The 12,327-nt window shown below is 45.6% G+C and overlaps 1 protein-coding gene across 19 annotated transcripts in view; it reads left to right on the top strand.

Annotated features, from left to right (window-relative positions):
- SCRIB (scribble planar cell polarity protein) overlaps nt 1-12,327 on the top strand; it is a 210,410-nt gene that overhangs the window by 145,560 nt on the left and 52,523 nt on the right. For 10 of the 19 annotated variants that reach the window (XM_054017244.1, XM_054017243.1, XM_054017253.1 and 7 more), the window contains 3 exons: nt 9,137-9,187; nt 9,640-9,681; nt 11,496-11,624. In XM_054017244.1, the coding sequence (XP_053873219.1) occupies nt 9,137-9,187; nt 9,640-9,681; nt 11,496-11,624 (222 nt within the window). The remainder of the gene's footprint in view (nt 1-9,136; nt 9,188-9,639; nt 9,682-11,495; nt 11,625-12,327) is intronic. The other 9 variants (XM_054017255.1, XM_054017254.1, XM_054017240.1 and 6 more) reach the window with 5 other exon arrangements.

Raw genomic sequence — 12,327 nt, 5'->3', positions numbered from 1 at the left:
ATTTTGAGTCCTCCCCTTTGGGCTAGTGATGGCACCCAGAGTGATTACGAAAGTTTTCTCCAAGGTAGTGGCCCAGATGAGCCATCAGGGCTACAGAGTCTTTCCATATCTTGAAGATAGGCTCCTGGTAGGTCACTTTCAGGAGGGCTGGTTGGCTATTTAATTCCTTGTTCAAAGTCTTGCAGCCATGGGGATTCGTACAAACAGAGAAAAGTTTGTTTTGTCCCCCACGAGTACAATAAACTTTATCAGGGCTCTGTTTCTGAAAGAGCCTTCCTCCTTTCAGAAAGGTTACAAACTATGCACAACCTAATGCTTTGATTTCCCACAGACCGAGGACTACAGTGTAAATGTGCCTATTGCTTGTAGGTCATATGGCACCCCTTTGCCATGCTTCATCTACATTGCCTGGAGGCCTGGCTCAATTTGGTCCACTCACCCAACAAACCACATCAACTCTAAGGTGACTATTCCTACCAGGTCACCTCCTCAAGGTACGTCTGGGAATTCCCTTTTCTACTGCCACTGTCACCATTGTAACAAATGCATCCATTCTGAGGTGAGGCACCCACCTGAACAGTCACGCTGCTCAGGGCATATGGACCCCACCGGAGGCCAGACTATATATCAACACCCTGGAGCTGTGGGTACTCACCCTTGCATGCAAGGCCTTCCTCCCACTCATTCGTTCCCTCCACCTCCAAGTGATGTTGGACAGTATCACCACTGTGGTCTACATAAACTAACAGGGAGGAGCGAGATCTCTCCCACTGCATCTGGAGGCAGTCAGGCTTTGGAACTGGTGCATTAGACACAACATCACAATCCAGACGGCATACCTCCCGGGAGTTCCCAACTCCTTAGCAGACAACCTCAGCAGGTGCTTCTCAGTGGACCATGAGTGGGAATACATGACTCTACTCCCAGACATTTTCACGCAGTGGGGCACACCTCATGGAACCTCTTTGCATCCCAAACAAACAAAAAACTTCCCCTGTATTGTTCCAGGGGAGCCATAAGCTGCAACTCCCAAGGCGACACTTTCCTGTGATCAAGGATGAGCAGTTTCAGATCTGCCTTTCCTCCCAGCCTGCTGCAGACACGTGCTCAGAAAAATATGTCATAAGGCCATCGTCGTTCTCCTAGCACCCTACTGGCCCAGACAGTTTTGGTTTCCAGAGCTTTTGTCAATGTCAGCCCACCCTCCAATCAAAATCCACCCCTTCTCAGAACTCTTGACGCAGGGCCAAACACCTCAACCCAGGTTCTCTCCAGCTCATGGCCTGGTGTTCGGATGGGCATTGGAAGTAGGGCGCTCTTGTTCATCCCCTGTCCAGGCTATACTTACCCACAGTAGAAAAGAATTGACCAGAACCTGTTATTTGGCTAAATGGAAACACTTCTCTGCCTAGGTGCAGCACAGTCAGTCTCAGGCAGTATCTTCAAGCATCCCCTATCGTTTTAGATTACCTCCTGTCTCTAAAGAACCCTGATACCTTGATCACCTCATTACAAGTGCACCTAGCAGCCGTTCATGCCTTCCTCCCTCCAGCAGACTGGTACTCTGTCTTTAGCCACCCAACTATGATGTGGTTCATGAAGGGCCTCATCAAGCCTGTCCCGCCAGTCATTAAACCAGTATCACTATGGAATCTTAGCTATGTGCTATCAAAACTTTCTAGACCTCTCAGCAATATTCCATGTCCCGCCTATCCAGGAAGGTGGTGTTTCTAGTGGCCATCACTTCAGCCAAGAGGGTCAGTGAACTGGGACCCCTCATAATGGACCCTCCACCCTTGCAATATGTCACAAGGGTAAAATACTTCTTCACCTTCACCCTAAATTTCTACCCAAGATAATCTCCGATTTCCATCTTAACCAGTTTATTCACTTACCTGTTCTTTTTCCAAATCGCCACACTTCTCCTGAAGAGAAGAGACTTCAGTCCCTCGACATCAGGCATGCACTGGCTTTTTACCTGCCAAGAACCAAGCCCATCTCATCCTCTCATTATTTTGCCCACCGATTAGGCCTAGTTTCTAACACACCAATTTTGGTTCACTGATTTCTGGTTCTGCACTTTTCTAGTTTAACGGGCATGATCTTAACACTGTCCTTGAATTATATCAGGTAGGGTGACCAGATAGCAAGTGTGAAAAATTGGGACGGGGTGGAGGGCAATAGGCGACTATGTAAGACAAAGCCCCGAATATCGGGACTGTCCCTATAAAATCAGGACATCTGGTCACCCTCAGTAGACCTTTTAGTTTGTACTAATTTAGTCTGTCTCCCTTTTGCAACTTTTCTCATCAACATTAATTATTATAGATTATTGTGATGCTTTCAAACGTTCGTGTACTCACAATTAGGGTAAATTTGTAGGTCCAATTATCACAACAAAGTTGAGTGGGAAGAAAAATGTACCACATCCAGTGCACTAGAGGCCCCAATAACAACTATGTGGGTATAACGAGACAATCACTACTCTCTTGAATGAATTCACACAGGAAAATGATACAAGACAAAAACACCATATCACCCCTGAGCGAACATTTTTCACAAAGTGATCATTCCATATCTGACCTCTTAGTCCTCATCCTCAAAGGAAGCCTGTGCCACACCTTCAAAAGACAAGTCTGGGACATTAAATTTCTTTGTTAGACACTAAAAATCATGGACTCAATAAAGACACTAGATTTATGGCTCATTACAACAATCTATGATCCACTAAGCCTCGTCTGTACTACAGCTGTAGAGGTGTTAACTGCACACTTCATTTTGTGGTCTCTTACAACATGGTCACTTCTTATGTTCAACACTCTGTTCCAAGCTGTAAACAACCTTATATTTAGCTGTGATATTCTGAGTATCTTTCCCAGGTCTGAAGAAGAGCTCTGTGTCAGCCCGAAAACTTGTCTCTCTCACCAACAGAAGTTAGTCCAATAGAAGATATTACCTCACCCACCTTGTCTTTCTGATATCACTGGTCTACACTTTTTGAGAAGTCATCTGCTTCAGAGATAAAATGTGCTATTTATTATGTATTTTGATATGCTGAATTCAAATATGACAATTAAAACAACTGATTGGCTACTGTTTCTAAGATACTTAAGTTTTTACATTTTATGTCTATGTATATTGTGTAGATAGTAGAGTTTTAATCATAAATTGTAAATCTAGGTCTTTTCATGTGTTTATGGTTGCTTTACATGATAATATTTCACCTGTCCTGTTTATGTAACACTTTAAAAATCAGCAAAAGGGTTATATAAATAAAATTTATTATGAAACAAAAGGCAAAAAACTATTATGTACATAGTTTAGTCCTATTCAGTGTCTACTCAGCGCTTCTTGGCTTGTCTCTTGTATTCATTAAATGGAGCATCTCTTGTCACTGTCCAGCAATAGTCTGCAAGCATTGATGGGCTCCATTTGCCCTGATAGCATTTCTCCATTGTTGCAACGCCCTGGTGAAATCGCTCACCGTGCTCGTCGCTCACTGCTCCGCAGTTCGGTGGAAAAAAATCTGGATGAGAGTGCAAAAAATGTATCTTTAGTGACATGTTGCAACCAAGGCTTTTGTATGCCTTGAGGAGGTTTTCCACCAACAACCTGTAGTTGTCTGCCTTGTTGTTTCTGAGAAAATTTATTGCCACTAACTGGAAGGCTTTCCATGCCGTCTTTTCCTTGCCACGCAGTGCATGGTCAAATGCATCATCTCGAAGAAGTTCACGAATCTGAGGACCAACAAAGACACCTTCCTTTATCTTAGCTTCACTTAACCTTGGAAATTTTCCACGGAGGTACTTGAAAGCTGCTTGTGTTTTGTCAATGGCCTTGACAAAGTTCTTCATCAGACCCAGCTTGATGTGTAAGGGTGGTAACAAAATCTTCCTTGATTCAACAAGTGGTGGATGCTGAACACTTTTCCTCCCAGGCTCCAATGACTGTCGGAGTGGCCAATCTTTCTTGATGTACTGGGAATCTCTTGCACGACTATCCCATTCGCAGAGAAAACAGCAGTACTTTGTGTATCCAGTCTGCAGACCAAGCAAGAGAGCAACAACCTTCAAATCACCACCTCAAAAGTTGTTTCATGTTGTCATAGGTTTCTTTCATTATGGACTGCATGACCAACTGGAATTGATGGCAAAACATTGCCATTATGCAGTAAAACAGCTTTAAGACTCGTCTTCGATGAATCAATGAACAGTCTCCACTCATCTGGATCGTGAACGATGTTGAGGGCTGCCGTCACACCATCGATGTTGTTGCAGGCTACAAGATCACCTTCCATGAAGAAGAATGGGACAAGATCCTTTTGACGGTTACGGAACGTGGAAACCCTAACATCACCTGCCAGGAGATTCCACTGCTGTAGTCTGGAGCCCAACAGCTCTGCCTTACTCTTGGGTAGTTCCAAATCCCTGACAAGGTCATTCAGTTCACCTTGTGTTATGAGGTGTGGTTCAGAGGAGGAGGAGGATGGGAGAAAATGTGGGTCCTGTGACATTGATGGTTCAGGACCAGAAGTTTCATCCTCTTCCTCTTCCTCATCTGACTCAAGTGAGAATGATTCTGGTGCATCAGGAACCAGCAGTCCTTCTCTGTGAGGTACTGGGCGTATAGCTGATGGAATGTTTGGATAATGCACAGTCCACTTTTTCTTCTTTGACACACCTTTCCCAACTGGAGGCACCATGCAGAAGTAACAATTGCTGGTATGATCTGTTGGCTCTCTCTCTCCAAATCATTGGCACTGCAAAAGGCATAGATTTCCTTTTCCTGTTCAACCACTGGCGAAGATTTGTTGCACAAGTGTTGCCCCATATGTGTGGGGGCCCACCTCTTGTCCTGATCTCCAATTTTGCAGCCAAAATAAAGGTGATAGGCTTTCTTAACTATAGTGGTTATACTGCGCTTTTGTGATGCAAAAGTTACGTCACCACAAACATAGCAGAAGTTATCTGCACTGTTCACACAAGTACGAGGCATCTCTGCTCACTTTGGCTAAACAGAAATGTGTCCCTTTGCAAAATCAAACATTGACAAATAAGAGAACACGACACTCTATGATTTCTAGAGCTGATATAGGGCAATTTGTTCAGCAGAGTGATGTAAGCTTCATTCATAAGCAGATTGCATCATCCATGATTTCTAGGAATAACATGATGCAATTCATATCATGTATGACGCAATACCAGCTTCAGATTGCATCATTCATTGTTTTGCCTAAAAAGCAAGTACTGTCCAAACCCAGTCATAGATTTATTCATAGATCCAGTCAAAGATGTATTTTAGTCATTTCTGGTTTAAATTGAGATCCCTTCCCTTTATAACTCACTTATCCTCCGCCATTCCCAAGTCAAGGGTCGTATATACTGACCCAATAGCATATCTTGAAAACTAGAGCCAATCAACAATTTTAAGCATCATTTTCGTTCTCAGTGACCCAGAATTAGTAAAGTTTGACTACATTTATTTCAGAAGCATTTTGGCTGTAGAGTAGTGTATCCTGGGACTGGCATGGCTAAAACCATACTGCAATAAACAAAAATGCTCATGTTTTATTAGCTGCTCAAAAAAGTGCAATTCTGCAATCATGAAAAAAGGCTACTTTGATTATAAAAAAAACTATCTTGGTTAAGAGGAGTGGTGAAATTACCAATTTATATATAATTCTCATCCCAAAGCATCTTTACAGACATGGGGAACTTCATTCCTGTCCGTGGTTTGTTCCTCCATTAAACACAGCTTGATCTTGCCAATGTGTATGATGTTCTGCCATCTAGTCGATGGTCGGCCTCTAGATTTGGCTGATCTTGGTTGCGTTATCATAGAATATTAGGGTTAGAAGAGACCTCAAGAGGTCATCTAGTCTAATCCCCTGCTCAAAGCAGGACCAACTCCAACTAAATCATCCCAGCCAGGGCCTTGTCAAGCCGGGCCTTAAAAACCGGGCGTTGCATTATTTTCTTTGGCATCCTATCCTCTGTTGTCTATAGTGTCCCCACCACTGTAATCTTTTCAGTTACAGCCAATACCATACCCTGACTTCACATCCTACTTTGTCTTCTTCATTTCCACCTGCTATCGTCTACTGCCTCCAGCTTTCTAATGTCTGTTTCATTTAAAGCAGCTGCTTCCAGACCTAAGACTAATACCGTTAGTACACTTGTCTGATAAATTTTCACATTGGTACCAAATATGTGTTTATCAGTCTGTAATTTCATCAATATCTATGTAGCACTTGTAGTTAAAGCAAATCTTCTTTTAACTTCATTCTTGATGGAACCATTAACAATGATCAAGCTTCCTAGGTACACATAACATTTTACTTGTTCTATAGCTTCTCTACTGCTGCCTTTCAACACTTTATCTCTTGTCCTATTTCCGAGATGCTCCCACTTCATTTTTCTTGGCATTACAGCAAAAGTGTAAAAAAGCCAAGACTTCTGGGAACGTGGAAGAAATAAAAGTGTTATGCAAAGCAGTGAAGAAATAGCAGATTGGACAAGCAAAAGTTCTGAAGAGAAGCAGCTGAACAACTGGAGGAGGTGTCAGGAAAACAAGCTATGAAAACAATGTACAAAAAGGATATGTTCTATGGAAAATATGATCAAGCCAACTATGCAAGTGGTAAGAAAGGCTAACAGTGAACTGAGAACAATTGCTGAAGAGGGGCTGGAAGCAGGGAAGGAGCATTTGGATAAAGTGCTGAACCCTGTCTAGACATGCTAAATGGACAGGGAAGCTTGCAAGGCAGAATGGATAGCAGCACTGAACCACCATCAGAAAAAGAAATAGAAAGAGCAGTGAAGCAGTTAAAAATGGGAGAGCTGGAGGAAATAGACAATCTAACAGCTGAGCTGCTAGAAGCTGGTGGGACAAGTGCTATCAAAGCTCTAGGAAAAATATATAAGCAGGTATGGGAGCAAGAGGAGGTACTGCATGACTGGCTAAAGGCAATCGTGAAGAATCGTGAAGAAAGGAGATCCTGCAGATCTGAATAATTATAGAGGTATAAGCTTATTACCAGTACAGGGAGAAATCATGATGAAAGCAATTGTCAACAGATTAAAGCCCGTTTTAGAAGAATTAGTAGGTGAGGAACAGTGTGGCTTCAGACCAGGCCAAAGTTGCATTGATGAGATATTCATACGCCAACAGTTGATGAAAAAAAGTGAGAATGGGGATTGAAAATGTTTGCTGTTTTCATTGACTTCACAAAGGCATTTGATTTGGTTTGGAGGGAAGCATTATAGAAAGCAGTTAAAATCATGTGGAGTTCCAGATAGGATAACTGCAATTATAAAAGTTACGTATGAAAGCTCCTGTAGTGCCGTATGAATTGGTGAATATTAAGCTACTGGTTCAAGTCAAAGTTTGGTGTACAATAAGCAGGTATAGAATCACAGTCCCTTTTCATCATATTCTTAAATTGGATATTCAGAATGGTATACAAGTCAAAGGGCGTGATGTTGGGTGATCTAGAATTGAGCTTTTTAGCTTATGCAGATACCATATAACTAGCAGACATGCTTGAATGAATGATGATACTCTTCTCTGCCTTGGAAGATTGGGGTGGTTGACTTGGACTTTATATAAATAGAAAAATGGGGAAGCGGATAGCAATGAGTACAAATAAGCTGTTAGGAAATGCAAACAATTGCCATTCTGATGTTTAAAACAATTAGCACAACAAAATCAATGTGGCCTACATTAAATGGATTAAAATCTGGTTAATGGATAGCTCACAAAAAGTAATTATACCAAAGGAATTGTTACCAAAGGAGATGTTTTAATGGGCTCTCACTGTGGTCTATTCTTGACCCAGTGCTCTTCACTGTCATTATCAATGATATGGAAGAAAAAACAAAATCATTGCTAATAACATTTGCAGATGATCCAAAAATTGGTGGTGTGGTAAATAATGATGGGGACAGGTCGCTTATACAGACCAATCTGGATCACTTGGTAAAGTGGGCTCATTTGAACAAAGTGTTTTATTATAGCTAAATGCAAGATCATATATCGAAGAACAAAGAATGTAAGACTTACAAGATGTGGACTATATCCTGAAATGCAGTGACACTGAAAAGTACTTAGTGCAATGCTGTAGTTAAGATGGTGAATGTGATCCTCAGATATGCAAGCAGGGAATTAACAAGTGGGAGTAAGAAGGTGGTATTATCTTTTTATTTGGCATTAATGAAACTATTACTGGATACTGTGTCCATTTCTGATGTCCTCACTTCAAAAAGGAGCTATAAGAATGATTCAAGGTCTGGAAAAAACTGCCCTGTAGTGAGAGATTAAAGAAAAATCTACTTAATTTATCCAAGAGAAAGTTAAGAAGTGACTTGATCATGCTTTACAAATACCTACACGAGGAAGGGATTTCTGATAGTGGTATGGCTCTTCAGTCTGGCTAGAAAAGATGGCTCTTCAAACTGGCCAAAAAAACCCGTATCCATTGGCTGGAAGCTGATGCTAGACAAATTCAGATTAGAAATAAATTGCAAATTTTTAACAGTGAAGATAATTAACCATTGGATCAACTTACTTAGTTGATGCAGGAGTCACTGCGCGGGGTTCTTTTGTCTGTCATAGACAGGAGGCCAAACTAGATGATCATAATCATCCCTTCCGGCCTTCAACTATGTGCATCTCATAATGTAAAAGACACACTATAGTTCAATCACAATTTACTGGGCTCGAAGGAATCCCTGGCTGAAGATCTCTGGCCGGTGCTAGACAGGAGGTCAGACTAGGTGATCATAATGGTCCCTTCTGATAAATCCTGTGATCCTTTGGCAGGGGAGAAGCCAGCAAGGCCTCCCCTCTCTGCACGTGGTGGGCTGGAGGCAGTGGGGAAGGGGTTGTTCCCTGCTGAGAAGCAGGTGCTGGGTCCTTTCTCTGTGGCAGGTGAGGAGCAGTTGGGCTGGGGGCTCCTCTCTCTGCCGTGGGTTAGAAAAGGCTGAGTGAGCATGCTCACTGTGGGGCTTGAGGAAGGGGAGTTTCAGCTCTGGGGAAAGGGGTGCTTGTCTCTGCCTTCCCTGCAGGAACCTTGGTGTCTTCAGTGTTTCTCTGGTTCTCTCCCCTCTCGGTTCTCCCTGGTGCTGCCCCTCTCCAGCCACCTGCAGCCCTTCGGCCTGCTCACCTGTCAGGCAGGGAGACTCGCTTTGTAAGTGACTCTTGGTGTGCAGTGTGTGCTGCTGCTCTTAGCACGTTCCTTGGCTCCACTGCCTCACAGACTTGGTATTTGCTGAGACCTGTGCTGTGGGGAGCAGTTGTCGGGCCAGGGCCCCAAGGGGATAGAAGCTGCTCCCCCTCTGCTCCTTTCTGCTAGCTGCTGCTGGGCTGGTGTCTGTGAGTGCTTCATGGCAGAAAAGCTGTGGTGTCAATTGCTTTGCTCAAACTCAGTAACAAGCTATGAGAGCACGGGGTGTTAAGCCAGGGCTAGGACAGGCTATGCTGGGGTGGCACTGGGGGTTGATGCCATGGGCTGCACAGAGTGAGAACTCCAGGCCTCTCCCTGCACGTGACAGGAGGAGCTGGGAAGGGTAGATTGGGAGCTCTGGTATTGCTCTCAAATTGGGCAGGACTCTCAATTTACATTTTCTTGTCTGTTTTCAGGCTTCCATAAACTTCATCCCACCGCAAGATGACAGCAAATCAGTAAGTGCTTCTGCCCTCAGACCTCTCATTCTTCTTCCTTTGCACACTCGTCACTGCCAGGCCTCGCAACCTCCCTCCTTCACACTCCGCTCACTGCCAGCCTTTGACCTCGCCTTTCCTCGCACTCTGCTCACTGCCAGGCCTCCCCTCGCCTTTCCTCGTACTCTGCTCACTGCCAGCCTTTGACCTCGCCTTTCCTCACACTCTGCTCACTGCCAGGCCTCCCCTCGCCTTTCCTCACACTCTGCTCACTGCCAGGCCTCCCCTCGCCTTTCCTCGCACTCTGCTCACTGCCAGGCCTCACATTCTTCTTTCCTCACACCCTGCACACTACCAGGCCTCCCCTCGCCTTTCCTCACACTCTGCTCACTGCCAGCCTTTGACCTCGCCTTTCCTCACACTCTGCTCACTGCCAGGCCTCACATTCTTCTTTCCTCACACCCTGCACACTACCAGGCCTCCCCTCGACTTTCTTCACACTCCGCTCACTGCCAGGCCTCCCCTCGCCTTTCCTCACACTCTGCTCACTGCCAGCCTTTGACCTTGACTTTCCTCACACTCCGCTCACTGCCAGGCCCTGCACTCTCCTTTCCTCAGACTGTGATCCATGCCAAGCTTTGCACTCTGCTCACCCCCACGCCTCACCCTCTCTCTTCCTTGCACGCTGCTCACAACCAGCCCTCGCCCTCTCCTTTCCTCGCACTCTGTTCATTGCCAGGCCTCACATTCTTCTTTCCTCACACTCTGCTCACCACCAAGCCTCACACTCTCTTTTCTTGGCACTATGCTCACTGCCAGGCCTCTCATTCCTTTCCTCGCACTGTGATCCATGCCAGGCTGCACACTCCTGTCCTTGCACTCTGCTCATTGCCAGGCCTCACACTGTCCTTTCCTTGCACACTGCTTACCACCAGGCCACACACTCTCCTTTCCTTGCACATTGCTTATTGCCAGGTCTTGCCCTCTGCTTTCCTTGCATTCTGTTTACTGCCAGGCCACACACTCTCCTTTCCTTGCACGCTGCTCACTGCCACACATCACATTTGCACAAATGCACAAAGGCTTATTTTTTTCCCTTTTCTCAAAATTCAGTGTGAATATTCCACAGCCTTGCTCCCTCTTGTACTTGCTCTGATGGCTCTCTTTTGCTTGCTTACTTGCTTCTCTGCTACCCCTCTCTCCAGTGTCTCACATTTGTTCATCTCCCCGAAACACCCCAGAGTGACTGGCTCTAGTTTTAGCCTCAACACCCCAGTCCCCTCTCACATTGCTGCTTCTGCCCCAATCTGCCACTGGAGCCCTCGGTGCTTGCTTATCCTTTTCTCTCTCACTCCTGACACCAGCCACTAACTGCTGTTTGTCATCTGCATCTCCTATTTACGACTCCCACATTCTCCCCAGGCTCGCTCTTACACTTCCCTCCTGCACCTCTGGAAGCTGCCTGCTTGCACTGCAGACTTGTGCTTGTGCCCTGGGCTTGTGTGGAGCCACTGGGCCCTGCCATGGCTTTGTTGCTTGTCTAGTTCTGCACATCGCGATCCTGGGGTGTTGGCTGGTGCTGGATAGCTGCTGTTGCTCTCCCTCCCACATATCAATGGGGGCTATTGATAAGGTGGCCTTTATCCCTTTCGCAGCCGGCTGCCTCTGACTGGGTTGGCAGTGTGGCGGAGAAGCTGCGCCCAAGAGTTTCAAACAGGATCTGCCCCCCTCTTTTGCATGCCAGGGATGTCTTGCTGCCCTAACTTTTCTTGTCTCTCTTTTCTGTCTCTTGTCCCTTACTCTGCCTTTTCCCTGGTGTGTGGTGTGGGCACAAGCAGACCAAGCCGGGCGTCATTCAGCCTCTCTCCCGGGTGCGACAAAATGCTGCCCTGCCTAGTTCGGAGGGCAGAGACAGCCCCAACCCCTTCCAGCAACCTGAGTCATGCTCCAGTGTCCAGAACTCTGTAAGTGGCCTGCAGTTCCTTCTCACTGAGCTGAGTCAGCCTGTGCCCGGTGGTGGTTGTGCCACCCTTCCTGGCGGGCAAGCTACACACACCCTCATAGTGATGCCCATTATGGGCCCAAACACCAACCAACCCTCTCTGGTCCCTGCAGGAGCTCTCCGCCCTATCTGAAAGGCACTGGAGTGCTGGGTGCGCCGTAGTCTTGTGTACACTGGGATTTGCCCTCGTTACAGCCATCTTTGGCTAACCACCAGTGATGCTATCCTGGTGAGAACCCCAGAAAAGACAGACAGATTCCTGCTTTGCACCCATGCTGCTTACTCTGGTTTCAAACAGGGGTGAGCAGCACAGTGGCACATGGCGGCTTTGCTTATCTGTGCCAGGATTTCCATCAGTGCAGCTGCACTAGTGTTAGCCAAATGGTCTAGTTTCCCCCTGGAGCTACCCAATTACCCCAAGGAGGCACGGGAGTCTAGAAGATGGCTTCAAGTTCTTTATTGATCAGTCAGCTGAGCGGGTGCTTCTCTTGACTAATGCCAGAGGGAGAAGCACACCTTACAAGCGCAGAGCAGGCCTTTTTATACCCAGTAACAAACAACTTAGCGTGCATACATTCTGCTAACCTATGGAATTTTTAAATTCCTTTCTAGGGGTAAACAGGATACATCTGTTGGACTTCCTTGATGGATTATCCTTCTGGGGG

Source organism: Malaclemys terrapin, chromosome 2, assembly GCF_027887155.1.
Source record: "Malaclemys terrapin pileata isolate rMalTer1 chromosome 2, rMalTer1.hap1, whole genome shotgun sequence".
NCBI lineage: Eukaryota > Metazoa > Chordata > Testudines > Emydidae > Malaclemys > Malaclemys terrapin.
Note: the sequence above shows the minus strand (reverse complement) of the source record. Positions and strands in the feature narration are given on the sequence as shown.